We start from the raw sequence: 20,927 nt of genomic DNA, 5'->3' as shown, positions 1-20,927 counted from the left end.
CAAAGCTACAAAATCCTCTGGAGTCACAACCAGTCCTGACTGCCTGAAGAGCTTGTGATCCAAATCCTAATTTCTCTCTGCTTGCTCACACTTCACATTTTCATGAGTATGATTAAAGCATCTTAGGCATCCCTTTTAAAAGAGGACAGAATATAGGAACTAGCCCTGCCTGTGTGGGTGGAGTGGGGGGCTACCGCAATGTGAACATGTTTTGATGAAGGAACCTCAGAATCCTCATCCAAGAATTCCATACTTGAGCTATTTCTAGGCAGCTTTATTTGTGCCTCATGCAACCTGAGATCCAGTAAGGTCTGGTAGAGTGTTTCATATTGGGTGTATTTTCCAAACATGCACCATCTGAAAGTCATGTACTAAAATGGCTGTTTAAGACTCATTCATATATTAACCTGGGCACTAATGTGGTGGCGCAACAGCACACCCTTCCTCTTCCACCATGTAGATAACACAATGCACGAATGTATAAATACATTCAATGACATTGCATATAATTAGTAAAAAGCTGGTCAGACCAGCTCTGTTCATTAACCCTGGAAGGGTAATAAAATCAAATGAAATTTCATCTGATTTTTGCATCTGAATTGACTGGTACAAATCTGATTGTTTTCCTGATACTGCCAGTGTCTGCTGCTGCATATTCCTTTTAATTCACAAATTTCTATATCTTAAATTTTCCATTTTCTATGGGTGGGGTGGGAGCAGTGGGGGAGGTGAATTACCAGATACATGACTGACACCTCTGACCAGTAGAAAAGAGCAAGAGTCCAGTAGCACCTTAAAGACACACAACATTTCTGGCAGGGTATGAGCTTTTGTGAGTCACAGATCACCTCTTTAGATTTGACAGACGCTTCTTCAGATTTGAAGAAGTGAGCTGTGACTCACGGAAGTTCACACCCTGCCAGAAATTGTGTTCGTCTTTAAGGTGCTACTGGAGTCTGGCTCTTTTCTACCACTACAGACTAACATGGCTACCCATCATGATCTACCTCTGACCAGAACACTTAGCCTATATTTTCACCCTGACTGGTGTTGATGTGCAATGTCCCCCCCCCCCGCCCCCAGTCACAGGGAAGGATCTCATTCTGTACAAGCAGGGATGCTTGCTGTTGCTTGAGTCATCCCTATTTGGCATTATCCTTATTACAGCAGCAAATGCTACACTAGCACTATCAGTGAGAAGGAAGACAAGGAGTAAAGGCAGAGGTTTCCATAACCATGTCCAATCCTTCCAATCAGAGAAAGCCAAAGAGCCAAAACCTGGTCCTTTCGCTACCCTATCTCTTTCCCGGAGACAGGCAGACTACTTGCTGCGCAGAGGGGAATTAAGGCTTCCACTATTTAACAACATATATACACACGGAGGGTGAAGCAAGGGAAGGGCCAGAACTTTCTGTGTGAGATGATCTCTCTCCTTACCTAAAAGCTGTCCAGGTGGGGCCCAATTATGTCTGAGTCTGCCCATTCACATATAAAGTGTGTGTATGTGTCTATTTTAACAAAAGTAAAGCATATGGGTGAGAGGAGGGTCCCATTCATGCTCTTTTTTGTTTTGTTGAGTGTTTGACATAGGATTCTTATCTCTTGCAGTGAAATAAGAATCCTATATCAAGCAATGGAATATCCTGGAAGATTAAAATGTTCTTCCATTGGTTTTTGAGTGTTGTGATTTTTTATGTCAGATTTATGACATCTGTTTGTCTGATGTAGAGAGTGGAAGGGCATTGGAAGATGAACAAGTAAATGAACTTGGGATGGTATGGCTGGTGTTCACCAGACTGGTGGTTATAATGTCAAAGTGAATATGGGGACAGAGTTGGCATCTTGGTTTATTGCAGGACATGGTCTATATCTATCAACTGGGACAGAAAATCAGGTACAATTTTAATTTCTTCATCATCAACCTTAAAGTTGTGTTATTACCCAGTAGTCATTACTTTTGTCTTCTTGATGTTTAGATGTAATCCTGCTTTGGTGCTTTCTGCTTTGACCTTCACCTTCAATTTCAAGTCTTCACTATTATCTGCCAGTAATGTGGTGTCATCTGCATATCTCAGATTGTTAATATTCTTTCCACCAATTTTCACTCCACCTTCATCTAAATCTAACCTAGTTTTTCTTATGATATGTTCTTCACACAGATTGAACAGACAGAGAGATAAAATACATCCTTGTCTGACACCTTTGCCAACTGGAAACCATTCTGCTTCTCTATATTCTGTCGTAACATTAGCCTCTTGTCCAGAATACAGGTTGCACATCAAAACAATCTGATGTTGTGGCACACCCATTTCTTTTAAAACTACTAACCACAGCTTATCATGATCTATACAGTCAAAGGTTTTGCTGTAATCTATGAAACACAAGTTTTCTTCTGAAATTCTCTTGTATGCTCTAGTAACTAACATACATTTGTAATATGCCTCTTCCCTTTCTGAATCCAGCTTGAATACCTAGCATTTCTCATTCCATGTATGATAACAATCTTTGTTTTAAACGTTTGAGCATCACTTTACTTGTGTGAGAAATTAATGCGATGGTCCAATAGCTGCTGCAGTCTTTGACATCTCCTTTCACTGGAATTGGAATGTAATTTGAGCATTTGCAGTCTGTGGACCATGTTTTGTTCTCCATATTTTTTGGCACATTCTTGTTGAGATTGATGGACTCTTTCTGTGGCTTGAAATAGCTGTATTAATATCCCTTTTACTCATGGTGGTTTGTTTCTCCTAATTGGTTTGAGTGCAGCTTCCACTTAACTTTCTAAAATTGTACGTTCTTCAAAGGTTTCTTCATGGAAGGAATCTGACATCCTTTTGTCTCTTCTGTATATTTCTTCAGTATATTGTTCCCATCTTTTCTTTATTTTGTCCTGTTCCATTAATGTATTCCTGTGTTGGCCTTTCAGCATGCCTACCCGTGCTTTAAATTTCTGTTTGATTTCTTGGATCTTGTGGAACAGATCTCTTCTTCTTCCTTTTTTATTGTTCTCTTCTATTTCTTTACATTGCCCATCTTCTATTTCTTATGCCCATCCAGTGATGTCTATTTCTTTACAAGTCCCTGGAACACTGCATTTAGACTTCTGATTCTATTTCTGTCTTCTTTTACTTTGCTTCTGGACTATCTTTAGGAGATTTAAGAGTTTCATTTGTTTTGGCTACAGGGATAGTCTTTGCACATTCTTCCTTGATAATATCTCTGATTTCAGTCCATAGTTCTTTTGCTTCATTTTCACTTGAATTTAGTAATGCTAATCTGTTCTTTACATGGTCTTTAAACTCATCAGGAATGCTGCTTAGATTTTATTTTGGCAGTATGAATTTTTGGTGTTTTTCTTCAGCTTTATTCTCATTTTCAATATTAACAATTCATGGTCTGTACCACAATCAGCTCCTGGCCTTGTTTTAGCAGAGAGAATGGAGCTTCTTCTGACGCGAGAGCTGGCAGATTGTGCCAACGTCCAGGAATGACCACTAGAGCTTATAGAAATGCAGTTGTTTATTTACAGTGCTAAATACACACTCTATCCACCATATCTCCCGACACAGACTCATGGAGTCTAATACTTATATACATAATGCCACCACCAGGCATCAATTAGTAGTTCAGGCTGAATCACCCTACAGGTGCAACACATCACCTCAGCCTCTGGCCTCAACTGGTTCTGGCCAGTGTAATCAGGCCTCCTAGGGGCTTTCCAGGCCATGACATCAGCCCAGGTTGACAGTTTGATCCCCTACATCTAACTCTGCCTGCCACAGCTAATATGACAGCCTTGCATATTCCAACACCTTGATTTCTGCTTCTGATTATGTAATCTATTTTATTTCCATATTGCCCATCCAGTAATGTCCATGTATGCAATCATCTATTTGGTTGCCTGAAACATGTGTTTGCAAATTGTTGTCTTCACAGCCTCTGGCCTCAACTGGTTCTGGCCAGTGTAATCAGGCCTCCTAGGGGCTTTCCAGGCCATGACATCAGACCAGGTTGACAGTTAGATCCCCTACATCTAACTCTGTCTGCCACAGCTAATATGACAGCCTTGCATATTCCAACACTCCTTCTCAAGTATGTCATATTAGTTTGGACAGCTGCAAGACTCTGTTGCAATCTGCCACCTTGGTAAACAGATCTGCTATATTAGTTACACCTGCACATTTTATCACAGTTATCAGATTATTCATTACCGTAGCTGATACATTCTGGTACCTTATTTTAACATGTTTGCTCTTGCCTCTAAAAGATTGCTCATTTGCAAGAGTTTTTGCTGCTTCATTATCTGAAAACACTTTCACTGGCAGGGATACTTGTACACCCAATTCATTTAACACGAACACAAACCATTCCAGTTGTCCCACACACTCGCTAATGGCGCTATACTCCGCTTCACATGAGCTAGTAGCCACGAATTATTGCTTCTGGGACTTCCAATGAATTGGTGCCTTTCCCAGATACAAAATATACCCAATTGTAGATCTGGAATCTTTTTGATCTGCTTGGGAAGCATCCGCGTAAGCTGTTAAGCTTCCCTCCTCTGCTCTCAAGTGTAACTGCTTAGCCACGGTGCCCTTCAAATACCTAAGGACCCGCTTAGCAGCCTTCCAGTCTCTTTGCTTAGGAGACATATTTCGTTAAGTGAGACAGTGTACAGCTTGATAGATATCAGGTCTGGTCCAACAAGCTAAATAGAGAAGGCTCCCAATTAGAGATTGGTATAGCTCTGTCACACTCTTCTTGCCCTTCTGTCTCATCTTTTACATAGCCTGTGACCATTGGGGTATCCACAGCATTTGCATTAGTCAAGTTAAACCTTTCCAGCAATTGCTGTATTTTGCTTGGTTGAGATAAGGAATAAAATCCATCCTTGTCTCTAGACACCAGTACCCCCAAGTAGCTTTGAATGGGTCCCAAACTTTTGAACTTGGTACTCAACTCCTTCTGAAATTGTATTTGTTCTTGTATTGTATTAGTCACCATACAGATATCATCCACGAAAACAATTAAGTATGACACACTTCGCCCCGTGCTCCTTGAATACAAACAGGAGTCAGCCACACTCTGTGTGAATCCTAATTGCTTTATGGCTTTGTCAAAGCAATTGTACCATTCCCTAGCTGACTGATGGAGACCATAAAGAGCCTTATTGAGCCGTAAAACCTGGGCTCCCTCTGTCAGTTTGAACCCGGGAATTTGCTCCATGAAAATTGTTTCTTTTAGTGGAGCATTCAGGTATGCAGTTTTGATATCATAGTGCCATGCCTCTAACTTTTTTAACCCTGCCACTGCCAAGACAGTTTTAACCGATTCAGCCCGAATCGTGGGACTGAAAGTTTCATCATCTCAGGTATTTTCTTTGGCTATATCCCTTGCAGACTAGTCTGGCTTTTCTTTGCACAGCCCCATTAGCAAGCCTTTTCACCTTGAAAATCCACCTGCAACCAATTACTGGTTGTCCGCTTGGCAGTGATGTGGGAGTGAACACCTTATGCTCCTTCAGAGCTTCCATTTCCACATTCATCGTCTCAAGCCATAAATCTCTCTCCTTCTCTCCCAGAGAAAGCATTTCTTGGTAATTAGCCAGTTCATGAATTGACACATAATTCGCATAGTCACAGTTTTCATCGTACCCAAACCTTATGGGAGCTTTACCCTTTGTAGTCCTGTCAGAGTGTCTGACCACCATTTCCCCCGCCTCCCCTCCTTCTGAATCCGCAGACCTTGCAGCTTCCCTGCTGGGAGTTCTATGTGGGGAAATGTTTACATCTTGGGTTTCTGCCTGCTCACTTAAAGGCAACTGCACTGTCTCCGGCTCCTTTTCCTCCCCATGCAGCCTTGGCCAGTTAAAAGATTCACCAAAGGTAGCTGACCTGCTAAAGGTGATTCTGTTCTGGGCATCTGCAAACCTGTAAGATTTGGCTGCATTTTGATAGCCTAGGAAAAGTAACGGCTTGGACCTTTTGCTTCCCTTTCTCCTTTGATGCAAAGGGACATTTACCCATGCCTGTGTCCCAAAAATTCTGAGATGCTTTAAAGAGGGATTCTTTCCATATAACACCTTATAGGGAATATCATTGATGCTTGATGTCCACAACCTGTTGATCAAGTAATTTGACACCTTGATCGCCTCACCCCAAATCTAGGTTTGAGCTGTGAGTCTTCCAGCAGAGCTTGCATCATTGACTGCAAATATTGATTTCTCCGTTCTGCGACCCCATTCTCCTGTGGCACCCCAGGATTAGCAAGTCTCTGTACTATCCCTTTACTTTCCAGCCACTGTGTCAGGGCATGTGATAAGAATTCTCCACCCCTATCACATTGTATCTTTTTTACTTTGAGGTTTAACTGCCTCTCAACCCTGGCAAGCCAATATTTGATAGTTTGACAAGCCTCACTCTTTTGCTTTAAGAGATAAATCCAACCAAAACGGGTCTTGTCATCTACAATGCATAACACATATCTGTTTTTGGACACACTGTCCAGATAGGGGCCACTCAGATCCATGTGGACGACCTCTAGGGGTTGGCTACTAATCCTGCTACTGGCTTTAGCCACTGGACCCCTCCTACTTTTGACTGATTTGCAAACCGTGCAGTCCAAGAAGGAATTGCACTTATTCAGTTTTAGGTCACCCCCTAAAGCCTCTAGGGTTTTCTTTAGAGTAGAATAGGCGGCATGGCCGAACCTTCTGTGGGGGAGGTGCACACAGCCGTCATGCGGCATAGGGTTTAATAAAAAAAATTATTTTTTCCAAATCATTATACATTCCAGTTCACATATCAAAAAGTATAATTCATTAACTTCCCCTCTCCCCTCCTCTAACCCTTTATTTAACATTGTTTCTCTCTTTGTATTATTTGTCTAATTCAATTGTAACCAAAGCATCCATGTCTAATATATCCACACTGAATTAATCAAAATATATTTCTTAATATCACATTTAAGTTCATTTCTGCAATAATTAGTCCATGCCTCCCATTCTTTTGCAAATTCATTGTCATCCTTTTGATTTATCAACGACGTAAGTTTAGCCATCTCTACTAATTCCATCATTTTTTCAATCCACTCCGATTTGTTTGGTATATCCGTCATTTTCCATCTCCTAGCGTATACCATTCTGGCGGCAATAGTGGCATACATCAAAAAAGATCTCTGGGTCACTATGGTATCTGGTATTAAACTCAACAGCATCATTTCTATTGATTTAGGGCTATTTTGTTGTAATATCAGCCTTAGTTCATTGTAGATCATATCCCAATAATTCTTAGCCTTCTCGCATAGCCACCAAACATGATGAAAGGAACCCACTTCTTTCTGACATTTCCAACAGTTCGGTGACATATTTTGGCTAATTTCTTTGGTGTTAGATACCATCTGTACATCATTTTATATATATTCTCTCTTAAAGATTGTGAATATATGTATTTCATATCCTTTGATCAAAGTCTTTCCCATTTGTACATATGTATATCATGACCCAAAGTTTGTGCCCAAGTTATCATTGTTGATTTGACAAGGTCAATAATATCTTATAAATCTTAGATATTAAATGTTCATTGTTATCTAACAACATTTGTTGAAAAAGTGATTTGTCTTTTGTAAAACCTAGCCTCATATCTTGTATAAATACAGATTGTAATTGATAATATTGAAGCCAGGTAATCTGTTCCTTCATTTCACTATATTCCTTTAAGGCACATTTATTGTCCTTCCATACCAATAATTCTTGATAAGAAATTGTGCTGATCTCAATGGTTTCAGTGTCAACATCTCTTGTGTAGAGATACATATAGTGTTCTAGGTTCCAAAAGATGTTTATATTTTAGCCAAATTTTTATTAATGAGGATCTGACAACATGATGCTGAAAGAGCTTGTGTATTTTCAGTTTATCATACCATAGATAACAGTGCCATCCATATCTATTATTAAAGCCTTCTAAGTCCAACATTCTATTATTTTTCAAATGTATCCAATCTTTTAGCCAAACTAATACTGCTGCTTCCGCGTACAGTTTAAAGTTTGGTAGAGCAAATCCTCTTTCTTTAGTGTCAACCAAGTATTTGTAGGCAATTCTAGGCTTTTCCCCTTGCCATATAAAATTAAGCAAGTCTTTTCTCCAGGCATCGAAGTATTTGGCATGCTCCACAATTGGCAAGTTCCGAAGTAAAAAAAGTAGTCTTGGCAAAATGTTCATTTGTACTACTGATATGCGGCCCAGTAATGAAATGTTTTTATTGGACCAAATTACCATGTCTCTTTTAACAGATGCGCAAAGTTTCACATAATTATTCTCCAAAAGATCTTTATTTTTGTTTGTAATCCAAATACCCAGGTATTTCACTTTATTCGTTTTTTCCCAACCAGTGGTGATCAAAAAATCTATTTGTTCTTCTTTAGAAAGATTTTTGAATAAAACATGAGTCTTTTCTTTATTAATCTTAAAACCAGAGATTTCCCCATAATCTTTCAGTAATTTCAGTAAATAAGGAGCGGATTGATTTGGGTCAGACAGCACAAGCAATAAGTCATCTGCAAAGGCTCTTAATTTGAACTCTTGTTTGTTAACTTTTAAACCCTGGATTGCTTCTGTTTCACGCATCTTACAACACAAGGTTTCCAAGGTCAAAATAAACAACAAAGGAGATAATGGACATCCTTGTCTGGTTCCTTTTTGTATTACACAATTGTCTGACATTAATTCATTTACTAGTACTGTAGCTTTTTGTGTGGTATATATCGCATCGATACCTGTACGGAACCTTGTTCCAAAGTTCATTATTTCCAAAACTTTTTTCATATAATCCCAGGAAACCATATCAAAAGCTTTCTCTGCATCCAGGAAAACATAAGCTGCCTTATGTTGATAATTATACTCATAATATTCCACCGCATCCAATAAAATCCTTAAATTGTCTTTTATTTGTCGACCTGGTACAAATCCCGCTTGGTCCTCATGTGTCAAAAACAATATATATTTTTTCAAACGGTTGGCTAAAATTGAAGCATAAATTTTGTAATCCACATTTAAAAGCGAGATTTGTCTATAATTGGTCACCTTTTCCATGTCTTTACAAGTCTTATGGATCAGTGATATATAAGCATGTGTCTCTGGGGCTATTCCTGTGTCTAAAATTGAATTACATACCTGTAAAAGAGAGCTTTTAAAATTCTCCTTAAATGTCCTGTAAAATAAAGCTGTGATTCCATCTAGGCCTGGTGTTTTATCAGTTTTTTGTTTCATTATTGCTTCTTCAATATCAACCATTGTAATTGGGGTATCCAAAAACCTGCTGTTCGACAGAAAGTCTATTTACCTTTGTAGTTCCTAAAAAATTATCCATCTTTTTCCCTGCAATATTGTCTTTTTGATATAATTTTGTATAAAAAAGTTCAAACTCTTTCAATATTGCTGTTGTTGTATAAGCCGGTCCTTTTGAAGTTTGTATTTTATTTATTATCTTTTTCTGCATGGAATCTCTTATCTGAGTAGCCAAAAATTTTCCAGGTCGATTTGCATGTTCAAAGTATCTCTGCTTAGCAATTTTCATATTTTTATTAATTTCTTCCATGGTCAACAAATTTAACTGGTGTTTGGTTAGTTTAATTTTTGTCTCGATTTGTCTTCTCTGATCTTCTTGAGTTTCCAAAATTAATTTCTGTTCTAAATTTTGTAATTCCCAAAGTATGTCATTCATTTGTTGCAATTGTTTTTTCTTCCATGCAGTATTCTTCTGAATCATGTAGCCTCTTAACACCACCTTAAAAGCATCCCAGACCACATTTAAGCTAGTTTCTCCATTGACATTTATCTGAAAATAATCCTCAACAATGTCCTGTATTTCCTTCCTTGTCTTTTCATCTCTCAATAGCCTGTCATTAAGTCTCCATCTGAATGCTTGTTTGGTAAACCACTCAAAGGCAACTGGGTTATGATCTGAAAAAGTTCTCGGAAGTATGTGTACCTTTCTCAGTTGAGTAAAAACAGACTTGCTGGCCCATATCATGTCAATTCTGGAGTGAGAGTTGTGCCTAGCGGAATAAAAAGTATATTCTTTTGTTGTTGTATTTATAGTTCTCCATATGTCTTGTATATGAAATTCCTCAGTAAGCTGATAAAATTTTTTAGGTAAACAACCTTCTCTTTCATCTTCTGCTGTTGATTTCTTGTCTAATGTTGGGTTGATGATTCCATTAAAATCTCCCAATAATAGTAGTTGGTGATCTGCATACTGCAACAAAATATCATATAATTGTGTATAAAACTGAGCTTTTCCTTCATTTGGAGCACATATCCCTACTATCAGTATCTTCTGTCCAGCTATTTTTGCTCTTACCAACAATATCCTACCATCTTCATCTTTATAAACCAATTCTGGAACAAAATTTGCATGGGCATATATGACAAGTCCTTTGGTTTTGGTTTTAGCCGAGGAAATAAAAGATTGACCCAGGGTCTTCCTCTCCAAATATTTTTGTCTTTTTTCAAAATATGAGTCTCTTGTAAACATATTAATGAATATTTTTGTTTTTGTAAAAATTTAAAAATCCGCCCTCTTTTCACCTTCTCATTTAGACCATTAACATTCCACGATATGACTTTAGCCATCAGAATTTTATTTATAGTCTTAAACTCCACCCACTGCTTCTTTATCTGCATACCCATCTTCTTCTTGGCTTGATTCCTCTTTCTGACCTGGTGTGTAGCCAGCCAGGTCTTTCTTGTATTTTCTCAGGAATTTTCCAACATCTTCTTTTGTGGTGATTGTATATTTAACATCTTTGTAGGTAAATGTCAGTCCTTGTGGTAGCAACCACCTATATTTAATTCCACTTTTTCTCAGGGATGTTGCAAAATCCTTAAACTGGGCTCTCTTCGCCATCAGGTGTCTAGGAATATCCTTCAAGAACATTGCCTATCCTATCAGAACATTGCCATCTATTACTTTAGGATCTTGGTAGTGCTGTTGCATTATTACATCTTTCATCCTCATGTCATAGAAGGATATCATGACATCTCTTGCTTTTGCTCTTCTCATATTAGGTGGTAAAGGAATCCTGTAAATCCTCCTGATGGCAAGGTCTAAATCTTGTTCTGCAATATTGAACAATTCAGCCAAGGTTGTGATTAGAGATTCTCTAGTATTACCTCGGTCTTCCGATAAATTTCGTAGGCGTAGATTAAATTATCTGGCTTTCAAGTCCATTAAAGCAAATTGGTCTTTCGTGGATTCCTCCTGCATCTGTAGCACTTCCAGCTGTTTTTCATGTGTATCCACTTTCTTATTAACTTCTTTATGATCTTCCGCTATCTTCTTAACTGAGGCATCCATAGTCTTCATATCCGCTTGTAATGAGGTAACCTGGGTTTTAGTCTCTTTAACCTCTTTAACAATCTCAGCTAACATTTCTGTTAGTTGGGTCATTTGTTTCTCCTGCTGTCTGGAGACATACTCCATTTGCTGCTTGGACATTAGTTCCATCTGTTTAGTAAAGGTATCAGTTTGGCCAAAAGTTCTTGCATTTTCTTGTCTTGCTTCTCCGCCATGGTCTCTGTAGATTTAGTGGTTACAGGAGTATGGAATGAGCTTGAACGTGGTCGTGAAAACGACATATATTCTGGCAAAAAACCCTCAATTTTTTGGCCGGCTCCCAGCAGTTTATTTCTTGAGAGATTACCTTTTAATATATTGTCCCATCAATATCACAGTGTTTAATATTGAATTCTGCCCCCAAATTATTTCAAAAACAAGTTTGAAAGTTTTAAGATACCATAGAGTTTTGGGTCACTCTAGGTCGGCTTCTAGGCAGGAAGTAGGAAGTGCCGCGGACCTTCTGTCGTCCTCTCTATGGTGAATCGGATCGTTTTACCAGTTGCACCTTCTGACGTACTTCCGGTCCTTTGGCATTGCATTTCAGCCTGTGATCTCTGCCTGCCGTTCCTGGAATGCCTCTCTCTTTACCTTGCCATGCAGCTAGTATCAACTTTCGGGGGGCATTGCTAGAGGTGGGAACTTCCTCCTTCTCTCTCAAGAAGATCGGCTTTGCTATTGGGTACCAGGTATGTCGTTTTCAGTTCCGTTTGTTTAGTCTATCTCCCCATAGCTTTTAAGAACGTCCTGCCGATCTAACTCAAAGTTTACATACAGTCTTACAGAATCATTTTCCCAGTCGGGAGGTCAGGAAGCAGTAGTCATTTTAAAAGAGGCTTTTACTTGCTTATTTTCCAATGTAAACAAAGAGATTCTTGTTACGCTGATTTTCGGAGGGTGAGGCTTTTGTTTCCTTAATTAGTTGTTTTGATGGTATTGGGTAAGGGAGAGCGAGGTCTAACTCCGAAATAAGCGTCTGCGGGGATCTAAATTCTCTTAGCCAACGCGGGACAGCAGCTGAGACTCCGGGAGTCTTAAAAAAGCACTCTCGGAGACCTCAGGAGTCAAACCGCTCTTCACTGGCAAGCAGAAGAATTCCTGCATCCAGCTCCACTTTTTAGGAGCGGGCGGGGGTCAGTAAATGCCCCTATTTAAACGTAAATTCAGTCCTTCACTGGGAGGTCCAGTGAGGCACTTCACCTCGGTCAGCAATCCTTACCGGAAGTCATGTGGCATAGGGTTTAATGCTTCCACCGCATTAAATGACTCTGCTGAACTACTGTGCACCACATAAACATCCTGCTTAATGTGCCCCTTTAACAGAACAGCCTCTTGCTTTTTTACCAGGCAGGCTTTCTCCTGAAACACCACTGTAAATCCAGCCTGAGCAAGAGCTGACACGCTCAATAAATTATTCTCGAGCCCTGGGATGCACAAAACATTCCTGAACGTGTGATTTAAAGCCGGGAAAAATACTTCCCCGTCACACTCCACCTCCAAACATTTCCCGTCCGCCAAACTTACATGGGTCTTGGCTGAACACTTTTTAGATTTTAACATTGAAGCAGTATTTACAAACACTTTGCTAGCGCCACTGTCAATGAGCCACAGGCTCCCTGCTTCTCCAGCCTCCGCCAGCACAACTGAGGTATGCGAGGAATTTCCAGTCTGTTTTCGCAGACGTCTTCTCGCCAACTCATTAGGGCAGTCTCTTTTGAAATGCTTCGTTGAGCCGCAACTGAAACATTTCTTCACAAAGAGCACACATTCCTCCGGTTCCTCCTTGAAGACTCCACTCCTCCTTCCAGCTCCACGTGCTTGCTTCTCCGACATCTGCGTAGGGTAGAACGCCGCCCCTCTTCTGGTATGGCCCCTCAGCTCGGCTGATATCGGCGAAGTCATCGGCGTTGGCTGTATGGGTGGTCCCTCTCCGAGGTGAACTTCTAACTGCGGGGCTGATGTCTGCCGCGACAATTGATGAGCTGCTCTTACCACCTGATGCGGTCTTTGCTGGGCTGCGGCCATCTGGTCCTGGCTCTCCCATCGCCTTGCTTCGTCTTCAAGGATCCGTCCTGACACATATTCTGGCGTTAAATGTGCTGCGTCCATACACTCCAGAGACGTTATCAGCACATGGTAGCTGTCATCTAAAGATCCTAGCATGTTGTGCATTTGGTCCTCTGGAGAGTAATTCTTCCCCCTCAGCTCTAGCTGTCTGAAAACCTCCGCTAGATTCCTGAGGTGCTCGGCTCCTGGCGTGTGGGACAATTTATGGCTTCGGTACAGCCTCCTCATTAATGAGAGGATAGTCCCGGCTGAAGTCCGAAGGTGCACGGTCTTCAAAGCTTCCCATGCTTCACGAGCATTTGGCTTCCCTGCCACGTAGACCAGCTGGCTGTTGTCTACTGATAGAATTATGTTTGCTAGAGCCTTGCTGTCCCGTTCCTGCTCTACCGCAGTTACAGGCACCTGCTCTATGGCTCCCCACTGAGCCTCCTGCTTGAGATAATGTTTCAATCTCACCGACCATGTAGCATAGTTGTCTTGGGTCAGCTTTTCCATGGGAATTTGAGATCGAGCCATTTCTCCACTCGATCTCCCACTGCTTCTTTAGCTGCTATGGCGTCTGAAATCCTGGATGCTGCTGTGCTACTCTCACTAGTCCTGTGAGGCATAGCAGACTGGGTCCATAACCCTGACGCGAGAGCTGGCGGATTGTGCCAACGTCCAGGAATGACCACCAGAACCACTAGAGCTTATAGAAATGCAGTTGTTTATTTACAGTGCTAAATACACACTCTATCCACCATATCTCCCAACACAGACTCATGGAGTCTAATACTTATATACATAATGCCACCACCAGGCATCAATTAGTAGTTCAGGCTGAATCACCCTACAGGTGCAACACATCACCTCAGCCTCTGGCCTCAACTGGTTCTGGCCAGTGTAATCAGGCCTCCTAGGGGCTTTCCAGGCCATGACATCAGCCCAGGTTGACAGTTTGATCCCCTACATCTAACTCTGCCTGCCACAGCTAATATGACAGCCTTGCATATTCCAACACCTTGATTTCTGCTTCTGATTATGTAATCTATTTTATTTACATATTGCCCATCCAGTAATGTCCACGTATGCAATCATCTATTTGGTTGCCTGAAACATGTGTTTGCAAATTGTTGTCTTCACAGAATTCTGTGAGTTACTCTACTGCTTCATTTCATGCTCCTAGCCCAAATCTTACAACACTATTTGATTCTGCTTTGTTTCCTGCTTTTGTGTTCCAGTTGCCTATGATTATCAGCACACCTTGTTTAGGTGTGCGGTCCGTTTCTTCCTGGACACTTGCATAAAAGATTTTACTTTCTTCCTTTTCAGCATTTGTAGTTGGGGTGTAAACTTGACTATGTTGATAGACTTTCCATGAAGTCTGATTGATATTATTTGGTCAGATTTTGCATTATAGCCCCTCACTGTTTGTTGCTATATCTTGCTTTCCTATTAGAGAAACTCAATTTCTTCTATGCTTATCGTTTCCTGAGTAAAACACTTCGTAATTTTCTGACTGAAAATGTCCTAGTTCACTCCCAAGATTGCAATGTTTAAATGTTTTATTTCTTGTTTTATTATTTCAAGCTTACCCTGATTCATAACATTCCACATTCCTATCATTTGTGTCGAACAGCTTTGGATTTTCCTTTTGCATCCATTCATGTCAACAAATGAACATCCTCTTAGCTTTAGTCCAGCTGCGTCATTAAGAATACTGCTACTTGTAGTTGTCCTCAGCTCTTCCCCAGTAGCTGATTGAACGCTATCCAACCTTGGGTTCCATCTTTCAGCACTATATCTTTTTTTTGGGGGGTGGGGGTTGTCACATCATAGGGTTTTTGAGGTAAGACATAATCAGAAGTGATTTACTATTGCCTTCTTCTGCTCAATACTAACCAGGGTTAGCTGAAGTGTTGTTCTCTATGATAGATCCTCCACCAGAATCATTTTCCACTACTGCTGCTGTCCAGTAACTACCTTTCAAGGATTCCTCCACCCCCACCACCATTGGAACTGTCTGTTCTCTTCCGCTGATGTGGCTGTTGATCCCTCTCAGATTACCCATTCCAATACTTCTTTGCTAGTTTGAGTTTATGTTTGTGCCGATTTCTGTTCTATACAGGCTATTAAGCTCACCCTGCTTTTGGTCCACCATAGAATTTGCAAGCATCAATCATAGCCAGCTCCCCTGTAAATGCAGAGATTTCTTTGCTACCCACTCCTGAACACATAGCCAGGTTGAAGGGAAGTAGCAGAAGTCTATTACTTTACTGATCCACTGTGGACAGCTTCTATGTACATACAATCCCCCCCACCCCAATGTGCTTAGTTTTAGAAGAACCTGTTTGGATAATTCATATTGATCTGTTACTGAGGTATTTGGAGGCTGCAAAACCTGCCTGGACTAATGCAATGCTGCATTACAATCATGACAATGACATGTAAGAGATGCCCTCACCTGCTCTAAGAAGTCACAGCAGCTGTACAAAGAAACTTGCTTTCTAGGTCTGTCTCCAGACGAACAGGGCCGCCTCATCCATCCCACAGATCCCTCCTTTCACTCCCACTTCAGACAGCGTGTTCTTAGATTGCTGAATCTGCCCAGGATAGGCCTACACGGAGAGAGATAGAGAAAGAAAGAGATAGATGCACCTTTTAAAAAATAGTGTGGCATTTGCTTTTAAAGATCACTGCTGACAAATCTATCTATTTAGGGCAAATTGTCAGTGAGAAACTTCCGCTCGAACTCTTTGGGACAAAACTGGCTCTTTGAAAGGATAAATCCCATTGCATGAAGGCCTGAACAATGGCCAAATGTGTTGCTGTTGCCTTTGCTGCTGCGGCTGGGGCTGGGGCTGGGGCTGGGCCTCTGACAAAGGGCGGATTAATTGGTGCTGTGGCTGACTGGTTCGAGATGGCTCCACTCAGAGGGCTCTGCGGGGAGCCCCATTGACTGGGCCCCGAGTCCCACTTTTCACAAACTCCAAACAAAAGTCAATTTCTTTCTTATAAGGTGGGGGGGGGGATAGAAAGAGAGAGAGAGAGAGTGAGAGAGAGAAATCACTTGGTGTTTGAGCTGGGGAAGGTGACTTGTTGGATTAGAGGACGTCATGCTCTCCCTGGCTGTCTCTCCCATGCTTTAAAGTTGTCTCTCTAAGAACACAAAAGGGTTCTTTTTTCTTTTTATAAAGTAAAAGCAAGTAATCTATTTGGGTGTGTGTTTCTCTCTCTTATGCTCTCTATATGTGTTGTATAAATTAGCACAAGCATACCGTGCAAAGACTAGTACGGTGATATGACAGCATGAAGGTGGGTGTGGAGGGTCTGTACATTATGTACATTATGAGGTGTAATTCTAAGTCTTTTGTAAGGGCTGCAAGTTTCTTTATTTATGGCGAGACCACTCTTATACTTGTTTATTTTAATGAGAGGGAACTTTACTTACATGGTTGCCAGAGATGTTTGCTATTTTAAAGAATATCCCTTAATGAGTGTTTGTTATTGTAGAACATTACAGTCACATGAAAATCTCAAAATGTAGCAAGGAACAGATTTCCATGGAACAACCCCTCATTTACAGTGCTCCTTGTTTTGCAAATCTAAATCAGGCGTAGTTTTTATTTTGGAAGGGGTTCCTTGTAAAATGGGAAGCAGAAGTCAACTAGCATGGTTATGAGTTTCAGGGTTCCTTTTCCTCCTCCTCACAATGACACATCAATGTGAGACTGGGCACAGAGAGGACAACTGGAGATGACATTTCACAACCACCAGTTTTCATGAGCAGAGAAGAAATGTATAACTTAAACAGAAGCAGTTGAATGAGAAGCAAGGGGAAATCAATATACCCAGCTCCCTGCAGATTTCAAATTCCAGCAGTTTTTCAAGAGGCAGAGTTTAGAATGGATTTTTTTGTGCACTACTTAATTACTTTAGTCATTATGATGATTGCATAATAGTTGATTTCTTATTTCATCATGGTATTCAGACCTTTTAAAAGCCGTAATTCTCATAACACCACACAAGAGAAAAGAACAAAAACATTGCTTGTGCCTGCTGGATCCCTCATTTCATTAGTGTAGTGGAATAAACTTATTCTACCTCTTTAGCATAAGAGAGAATAAAAATTTGCCTGAGCTGCCTGGGACTCCTGCTCATGGTGGAATTTATAAAGCGGGAGAATGGGCTTCCCTTTACCCCCATTCCTCACTCCTGCAGTAGATATCTTGAATTATTCTCATTATTTTTTTGTCTATTTTGGGTGAACGTCTGTGAAATAAATTAGAAAAAGAATTAAACTGGTGCAAATTCACTTAAAAGACCTAAAAATATTGCTTTAGGTACAATTATTTAGGTTCTAAATAGTGTTTTAAAAATAATAGAAGTGAATCTATAAACCGATTAAGATAAAGATCTTTGATTTAAACTAATTTACAACCTAGTCCCAAAACTTTGCTGTGGCAGCCAATAATTTGGTTGTACAAACTGCTGTGTCAGTTTAACACAATGAAATGTGTAGTTCCAAAACAGAAAACCTAAATGTCCTTTTTGTGGGGAAGGGAAGAAAATCCCACTGATTTAAATGGAGCAGACCTTCAAGCAAGGCCTGGCCTACACAAACAGAAGATCAAATGCCATTTCAGACTGCAGGCAAGGGGGTTGCAAAATTGACCCTCCCCCCTCCAATTTCATGTTAAAAACAAAACTACCCTCTGCACATAAATATGAGGGAGTAGGGTATAATCTAGTTTACTGCTTTTCTATGTCTAGAAACCTTTTATTTCCTTGAGACAATTGTACAAGCACACTGTTCTTGAACTATTGGCTGATCATAACTTTTGGCATCTATGGGATGGCTTCTTGGCTGGTTTTCACTGGTGCATTCTTGGGCTTTAAATAATTAAACATCAGAATAGCCTAAACATAGCCTTCTAAAAGGGCAAGCAAATATAGTTTTATCTCATAGCCCCTATGATTAAAATGTAACCTTACTGGTTAATTTTTTTCAGTTCATCAATCAACACTCAAGCTGATAGTTACCAATACAAGTAACAAAAACATGCAGCAGTACTATATTCTCATCAAAAGCCTGTGCTGTTCACTGAGTCATCAGTGTAACTTGCTTGCAAAGACTCCCAAGAACAGGTCCTATTCAGGAAAACAGGCAGCAAGTCTAAACAGGTCTACCTGGAATTAAGTATCATTCTGTTAAATGGGGTTTACTCACAGGAAAGTGTTATTAGGAGTGCAGCCACAGCCTCAGTTTACAGGCTTGCTTATTAACAAACTGTCTATAAAATCTATTCAAATGATATTGAGGCTCATGTGAATAATAACTGGAATATACAGGAGTAGCCTATAGGAGAACTGCAGGCTTAACCAGTTCTAATGACCAACTCTGTCTATTTATGTGAAGTGAAAATTCTTTCTAATCCTAATTCTTTCTAATCTAGATAGAGTTTTCAGGCCAGAATACAGGTCCATCTTTTCTATTGCTCTAGAAAAAGGAAAAGGGTGTGGTCAGAGAATCTGCTTGGCATGCAGTAAGGCCCCAGTTCAATCTCTGGCTTTTCCAGTCAAAAAATCAAGTAATATGTGATGTGACCCTGGAGAGACCCTGGAGATGCACTGCCAGTCTGAGTAGACAATACTGACCTTGATGGACCAATGGTCTGATTCAGGTTGTGTGTGTGTGTGTGTGTGTGTGTGTGTGTGGTGTTGTCAAGTCACAGCTGACTTATTGTGACCCTGTGGGGTTTTCAAGGCATTGCCAGCCTTTGTGTCATGACCCTGGTATTCCTTGGAGGTCATTCATCCAAATTCTAACCAGGGCCCACCCTTAGCTTCTGAGATCTGATGAGATCAGGCTAGCCTGGGGCTATCCAGGTCAGGGCCTGATTTGGTGTAAGGCTGCTTAACGTGTTCATCATGAGTTCAAGAAACCCAAATCACTCCCAACATTGAAAGCAGGTAAGATGAAGGCAGAAATGGTAGATGGTGAGGATGAAGGTACACAAGCTATATTCTTGCCTGTGTGTTACCTATTCAAGACACGCTGCAGGTTAAAACCTGGACATCTTGCTCTTCCTTTAGTTGCTTTGGCCTTCTTCCTCTCCCCTCCTGCCGAAGTAGGCATAAAATAGCTTTAAAGGTAAACAGGCATATCCTACAGGACTGTTGGTTCACAGCAGGCTAGAAGATGGGCAACAAAGAGGAGGTGGGAATGAATGAGCCTTTTCCACTTTTTACATCTGTGAAACTGTTAAAGAGACAGTGAGCAACCTGGCAAGCCTATCTCAAGATTTTGTTATTTTTGAACAACATTCTGCCTTATATTTGTCTCACCCTTCCTCCAAAGGGTTCAGTTCTCTCCTACTAATTTTATCTTTACGGTAACCCTGTGAAATAGATTAAAATGAGGGAGAGAGATGGTGTATTTTAGGGTTGCCAACCTCCAGGTACTAGCTGGAGATCTCCTGCTATTACAACTGATTTCCAGCCGATAGAAAACAGTTCACCTGGAGAAAATGGCTGCTTTGGCAATTGGACTCTATGGCATTGAAGTCCCTCCCCAAACCCCGCCCTCCTCAAGCTCCTCCCCAAAAACCTCCTACTGGTGGCGGACCTGGCAACCGTAGTGTATTCCCAGGGGTTTAATAGCAGAGTAGGGATCTGAATACAAGTCTGTCATATTCTAGTCTTGATAACCTCTACGCCACATTGGCTGTCCTAAAAGCCAGTTCTAGAAGCCAGGCACCTGCAGACATTAACTACGGGGAAAGCTGCCTTCCTGGGCTATGGCACCTCCTCTCCAATGTGGGTGACTGGGGCCTTAAAGGGCAGACTACAGTATAATTAGTAATACTATTGACTCTATTTATAATTATCATTATCATGGTTCAACCAGTATAATCTATAGCTGAAGGTGCTCGTTTTTAGGAGAACAAGCAGCCAAGGGCCATGCTACCTTCCAGAAATGGAATTATCCTTTGTATCTAAGGTGGAGGAAAGATCAAGGAGAAAGAGGCTGGAAAAGGGGCTGTCTGACCTGCCTGAAAGAAGGTCATTTGTGATTTTAGTGAGAACAACTCCACTGGAGTGAAGTATCTGAAACCAAACTGGAGAGTACCAGAGAGGAATAGAAATGATGAATTCAAGAGGCAGGGAGTAAATTCATCAACTGAAGAGAAGAATGTCAAATAACAGGGGGTGAATGTAATGACACAGAAAGAGATCGGAAAGGTTGAGAAGGGAATAAAAATGGAAGAGACACAAGGAAAACGTGGGATGTGGGAAGAAAAGGAGTTAAAGAAATGTGACTAGGAAAAAAAGTTACTCTTAAGTGACAATATCACAAGATAGATAAAAATGTCAAAATGCATAGACATCAGCACCACCTTCTTAGGGATCAAAAGGATTTTTCCACAAAGGGAAGTCTGCATATTAAAAACCCATTTCAGTACCTTTTAAAATCTGAAATACCTACT

The 20,927-nt window shown here is 40.6% G+C and overlaps 1 protein-coding gene across 1 annotated transcript in view; it reads right to left on the bottom strand.

Annotated features, from left to right (window-relative positions):
• Positions 1 to 10,932, bottom strand: part of NR2E1 (nuclear receptor subfamily 2 group E member 1) — a 56,557-nt gene extending 45,625 nt beyond the window's left edge. Inside the window, exon 1 of the mRNA XM_056856199.1 lies at positions 10,682 to 10,932. Within this exon, the coding sequence (XP_056712177.1) occupies positions 10,682 to 10,932 (251 nt within the window). The remainder of the gene's footprint in view (positions 1 to 10,681) is intronic.
• Between the last annotated feature and the right edge of the window lie 9,995 nt (positions 10,933 to 20,927).

Source organism: Euleptes europaea, chromosome 10 (assembly GCF_029931775.1).
Source record: "Euleptes europaea isolate rEulEur1 chromosome 10, rEulEur1.hap1, whole genome shotgun sequence".
NCBI classification, from domain to species: domain Eukaryota; kingdom Metazoa; phylum Chordata; class Lepidosauria; order Squamata; family Sphaerodactylidae; genus Euleptes; species Euleptes europaea.
Note: the sequence above shows the minus strand (reverse complement) of the source record. Positions and strands in the feature narration are given on the sequence as shown.